The sequence below is a fragment of the Solanum tuberosum genome, unplaced genomic scaffold (assembly GCF_000226075.1).
Source record: "Solanum tuberosum cultivar DM 1-3 516 R44 unplaced genomic scaffold, SolTub_3.0 scf00272, whole genome shotgun sequence".
Classification (NCBI taxonomy): domain Eukaryota; kingdom Viridiplantae; phylum Streptophyta; class Magnoliopsida; order Solanales; family Solanaceae; genus Solanum; species Solanum tuberosum.
The window spans coordinates 458,206-463,953 of NW_006239194.1; the positions used below are offsets into that span (position 1 = coordinate 458,206).

Below are 5,748 nucleotides of genomic sequence, written 5' to 3' on the forward strand. Positions count from 1 at the left end.
AACTAAGGAATACTTCTAAATCCAATCATATTGTAGCAATAAAATTCGCGTTCGCGACAATTGTATTTATTTATAAATTTTAAATGATTACTCTTATTTGTTTAATCTTACTTATAATTATTTTATTCCTTAATCAAATATAAATTAAACGTTTGACTTAAAATGAGTATGAGAGAATGTATTTTTAATTTTAATTATGAAAACAACGTTATAAGTTTTACTTAATTTTATAAAAATGGAAAATAAATTTATTTTTTAATATCTAATAAAATAGTATAAATCTCAAAAATATGGGGAAAAACGTTGTTACAGGGAGTCGAACCCGCAACCCAACACTTATATTGCGAATTCTTGAACCCCCTTCACCACTGAACCAAGCCCTTAGCTTATGTTCAGGGGGTTCATCACTTGGTATATACATATAAATCAAAAAATTGATCCTATATATACCGTGTAATTTTTCCAACGAACCCCCTTGGATCCATGTAGATCCGCCCATGGCCGTTTGGTTACTGGTTAGAATTATGCAGGTATTAATTATGCAAGGTTTAGTTATACAACTATTACCTAAAGGTTAATATCGAGCAAACTGAAAATCTTAAAAGAAAACATCAAATTATGGTCTAAAATTTCGTAAGTTTATTGCAATATTTAGCTGGTAAAAATGAAAATAATATGAACAAACATTATTTAAACCTGATCTAATATTGTCCAGACATGACTCCAAATGACTCGTTAAGGAATAACTTTAGATCATTTTAGTAATTCAATTCCAATATAAGCTTGTAATCTCAACATTCAAAATTCATTTATGAAAATACAGAATTCATTTCTCTCTTCCTAACTAAAGTTATTGAGTTCGAATGAATCCGTAGCTCTTCTATATATATTTGCTAGTTGTTTGATAACATGTTGCTTGAGTACTTGGAAAGAGTTCAAAGAAGGCATAATACATGAACGTTCTATTTAATTTGGCCTCAGCTAACATCTATGCCCTTCAATTTTGGGCGTACACAAGTAGACACTTAAAATTATATAAAATTGAACATGTAGACACATGCATCCTACATAGCATTTGTGTGAGACACATTTGTCCTACATGACAACTGATTTGTATTATGCCACATATATCGCATGTGTCTACTTGTTCAACTTTATACAAGTTTTAGTGTCTATTTGTGATCATCCAAAGTTGAAGGACATAGATACCAGCTGATGACAAATTAAAGAGCATGTTATGTAATATGTATTATACCTTCAAAGAATAAATTAAAGTTAATTTTGATCTATTGGAATATTTGTATCAAAAGTGAGTATTCTTTAGGCGATGAAGTCATCTATAATAAAGTATGATAAAAGGTCAAATAGTGCAGATTCTGCAAACAATAATTCTGCATTATCATCTTTTATTAAGATGCAGATTCTGTAGAAAAAAATCTACTTTACACACACAACGAATCAAGTCAATCAATCAATAAATTGACTATGCATAAACCGCAAATTAATAAGCTGGACCGATTATATGAATCCTCTATATTCATGCATCTCACTCTGTTCGGGCTCATTTTCATTCCAAAACTGAATAACATGTCCTAAAAACCGGTCTCTAACCAGACAAAAGAAGACTCGTGACAACCAATTGAAAACTACCAAATGAATAAAAAAGGCAGCTCAGTGCATCAAGCATCCCGTGTTTTCAAGTAGGGGGCATGGAGGGGCCTCATCACAAGGCCGGGGTAAATATAGGCAGTTCACCCAAACACAAGCATCAGTGCTTGTTTCCACAACTAGAAGTCGTGACCGTTACTACAAGGCTCGTGTTTACTTTAACAGTGCTCTACAGATTTCACTTTTCGATAAGAGGAAAATGAACTATATACCTCCTCAAATTTCAAAACACACATTATAATAAAGGGTTGTTGTTTGTTCAATTTCCAAATCTAGTGTCATTTCCTACTACTTAGGTTGGGAGAAAACGGAGAATGCATTATTTACAATGTTGCCTACCAGAGTGCAATGGAGAGCCTCTGATACTCCTGGAATGATTGAAGCTAAGTTGTTGCATTCCGTCTAGTTTCTTCTTTCGTCTTCCTGATTGTGTTAACCGAGAATGATTTGATAATATAGCGAAATCATTGAGGTCTTGTAGCGGAGTAAGAGCCTTTACAATTTCGTCCATGGAAGGACGAGATTTAGAATCCCTGCTTAGGCAAATGTAAGCTAGCTGTGAGATCTTTTGCACTCCTTTAAGGGAGTAATTTAGCTCCAGACGAGGGTCCACGAGTTGATAAAACTTTCTCTTGTCAGCTAAATATGGCTTTGCCCATGCTACAAGATTTTGTTCTCCACTCGGCCGCTTTTTGTCCATAGACCTCCTACCAGTTAAAATCTCCAACAGCACTACTCCAAAACTGAAAACGTCGCTCTTTGCTGTCAAATGTCCTGATGAAAAACAAGACAAGATTTAACATGGTATCAGAGCAGACAAATGTCCTAAGTTTGAGTCCTGACTCCAACATTATCAAAAAGGATTTTCACGTGTTTGGCAGATGAAAAAGAATCAGGCTGGCACATGAAATGGTCACACACTTCAACAGTGAAGACCTATGTACTCAGAATATCTTGAACATGTTTCCGATTAAGATATGTATCTTACATTCAGGACAATCGTAGAATATCGATCCCTTATGCATAAGACAAAGTAAAGACGATAAACGAGAGTTGTTCTACCTGTCATCACATATTCTGGAGCAGCATATCCATAAGTTCCAACAACCCTTGTAGAAACATGTGTTTTGTCACCCTGAGGACCAGCTTTAGCAAGTCCAAAGTCCGAAAGCTTAGCATTATACTCCTGCAGAATTCATATTAGCGTTGGAATCCCGGGGAGAAAGGTATTAGACAACATAATTTGGTCACATACCGAATCAAGTAAGATATTAGATGTCTTGAAGTCTCTATAAATGACAGGTTCAGAGCCTCCGTGGAGAAACGCTAAGCCTTTGGCTGCACCAAGAGCAATTTTTAACCTGTTGGACCATGGAAGAGGTATCGTCCCTTGAACAGTTTTAACAGACAATCATCAGTAGCATTTTTAACAACAGAAGTACAAAATCAGACAGAACAAGCTAAGTTTCAGCATTTAGTTTTCACGTTGTAAGAGGAAATACAAACTCTGCAGGTATATATGCATTAATAAGACCAAATGTTTCACAACGCAGCAGCGAGAAATCATAGAACTCACTTCTGAAGAGATGGTTTTCGAGGCTTCCACGAGTCATAAACTCATAAACAAGAAGCCTTTGGTCATCTTCGATGCAATATCCAATTAACTTGACAAGATTAGGATGATGAAGCTGTCCAAGGAAGTCTACTTCTGCCTGCATTAAAATTCATTATGATTATTCATTGCATATACCGGTCTTAACAGTCTTTTGCTTACTCTATTCGACTCATTTTTTACTACTAACCACGAGCAGATAGTCTACGTACTAAGTACTAACCACCCATTCTCTATGACCTTGAAGACCATCTGGTTTCAAGCTCTTGACAGCAACCGTAACCCCAGAACCGGGCTTTGCTGGTGCTGTCCCATTTTCCTCTATCCAGCCTTTGAATACATATCCAAATCCACCTTCACCAAGAATGCTATCCGGTCTGAAGTTCCCCGTTGCAGATTTTAGCTCGTGAAATGTAAACTGAAGCAGCTGCCGCTGCACTTTGTTCTCTGCAGCTGGTGGAAGCTGTGTTGGTGGATCAGTAGGGGTATGATCAGATGACACTCTTGCTTCATCTGGTACACACATCTCGCGGTTGCTAGCGTTGAGATACCGAGTCTCTGTGGCTGCACTTGCAAAATAGATGACTGTAAATACTTCATAAATCTCTCAATAGACATAAAATCAGACCTCTCTATATATAACATCCCTCATCTATAACAATATTTCACTATAACGATCAAATTTTTTCTGGAACCGATTTTTTTAATGTTATGCTATATTATATGTTCTTTATAACAACATTTTGCTACAACAACCAAAAAGACATTAGAACAAACAATATCATTATAGAGAGATTTGACCGCACTACATGTTGGTTTCAAACATGTTATCTTGCTGAAGAACAAAATCATTAAACACATTTTAGTATGTTTTCTCTTTTATTAAAAATTTCTATTAAACCATAGGGGGGAACAGGAAACCATGAGAATTGAACTCACACCTATTACCTCGGAGACTCCAACCCGATACCACTAGACTACAAGATATGAATGAAGGGAGTTAACCTAAATACTCCATCAACTCCAATTTTTCCATTAAACAAAAGAAAATGAGCGACTTTCTGTAAGAGAAACCCATAATTGAGTCACTTTAAGGTTATAAAAGAAAGTTCAGTGACTTTTTGTGAAAAGAACTAGTTGAGTGACCATATGAGATATTAGCTCGTTGTTTTGCCAAGAATCTCTTAATAAACAATCTATCTTAAAGATGGCCATCAAGCAGGGGAAATCCAGCAAAAACAAGAAAACTAACAAGATATAATGTAAGTTAAATATAAATAGAATCACAAGTAGCCCTTTGAGTATTCAACACTATACTTCGATTCTACCGTTCTATAAGGAGCATCGGCTCTAAAAATTCCATCTCCCTCTACCAAAACGACTGGAAATGTTTCAAAAAAAAAAAAAAAAAGTAGGCATACGACGTACAAAAAAAGTTCACACACTTCTTTATCTCTAAAGATAGGGTGTATGTCCTAACCATCCAACCGATATTCCATCCCCGTTATCAAAATTGAACCATTTCTATGCATCAACAACTATTGTTGTCCATGTCGCTCCATTTAAGCCCGTCTCGTTCCAATACTAAATATTTGTATAGATAAAAGCAAATGATTTAAAGATCAAGCCTATATATATAATCACTAAGCATGTAAGTTGAAAGATAAAAAGTTGGTCCAATACACTACTTCCTCTATCACCACAAGAGTCTATTGTACGCAGTTTTACCCTGCATTTCTGCAAGAGACTATTTCCACAACTCAAACCTATGATCTCTTGATCACATGACAACATCTTTATCAGTTATGCCAAGGTTGTACTTCCGATTACTTGAAAGATGAAAGTTATAATTAGCAAATGACAAAGAAGAAAACCTGCATCATAGACAAGACTAGTTCTTGGAATTGAATTAACAGAGTGTTTAGAATCAGAGGATCCTCCAATAACATTACTGAGCCTAAGAACAGCCCAACAACCACAATTCTTCTCCTTCTTCTTCTCCTTCTCCATGAAGAAAGAAAATTTTACTAATTATGAGAAAAAGAGAGATGGGGAACAAAGAAAAGATTCACCATATATGGTATTAATAAAGGAAGAGAGAGAGACACGCGAGCAGAGTCAGGTAGGAGCAAGTGGTTCATTCAAGTCCTTTTCAGTAGAAAATTACACCGTCAAAGTTTTTTTTTTAAATATTTTAAGTGTATACAACAAACGTTGAATTCTCTTACCTTCTTCGTATGCTTACTTTTTTTATATTTTTTTTATTGAAAATCCTGATTTCGACACGAGAGAGGGAGGAAAAAAAAGGGGGGGAAAGTAATAAATTCATTTGTTTGTTATTGTTAGGTGTGAGAGATTGAAGGCATCATTCATCATCATCAACATCATGGCAGTGTGTACAAAAAGAGCTTTTTCTCCTATTGCCTTTTTCTGTGGGGAATGCCAGCCTCTTCACCTAGCCCCCCCAC

At 35.7% G+C, this 5,748-nt stretch overlaps 1 protein-coding gene across 1 annotated transcript; it reads right to left on the minus strand.

Annotated features, from left to right (window-relative positions):
• Positions 1-1,516: 1,516 nt before the first annotated feature.
• LOC102584665 (probable receptor-like protein kinase At5g15080) lies at positions 1,517-5,346 on the minus strand. The gene is made up of 6 exons (XM_006358237.2): positions 5,155-5,346; positions 3,504-3,844; positions 3,245-3,380; positions 2,924-3,057; positions 2,731-2,854; positions 1,517-2,442 (listed from the first exon to the last, which is right to left on the minus strand). Exons 1-6 carry the CDS (start codon positions 5,288-5,290, stop codon positions 1,988-1,990), a joined length of 1,326 nt encoding a protein of 441 aa, XP_006358299.1. The 5' UTR covers positions 5,291-5,346; the 3' UTR covers positions 1,517-1,987.
• Between the last annotated feature and the right edge of the window lie 402 nt (positions 5,347-5,748).

Bases quoted from the DNA above. Each gene is read 5' to 3' on its own strand.
- LOC102584665 (XM_006358237.2), bottom strand. From the start codon at position 5,290: ATGGAGAAGGAGAAGAAGAAGGAGAAGAATTGTGGTTGTTGGGCTGTT. The intron at 3,381-3,503 runs GTTAGTACTTAG...ATTTTAATGCAG, and splicing joins AAGGTCATAGAGAATGGGTG to GCAGAAGTAGACTTCCTTGG. The intron at 3,058-3,244 runs GTGAGTTCTATG...AAACTGTTCAAG, and splicing joins CGAAAACCATCTCTTCAGAA to GGACGATACCTCTTCCATGG.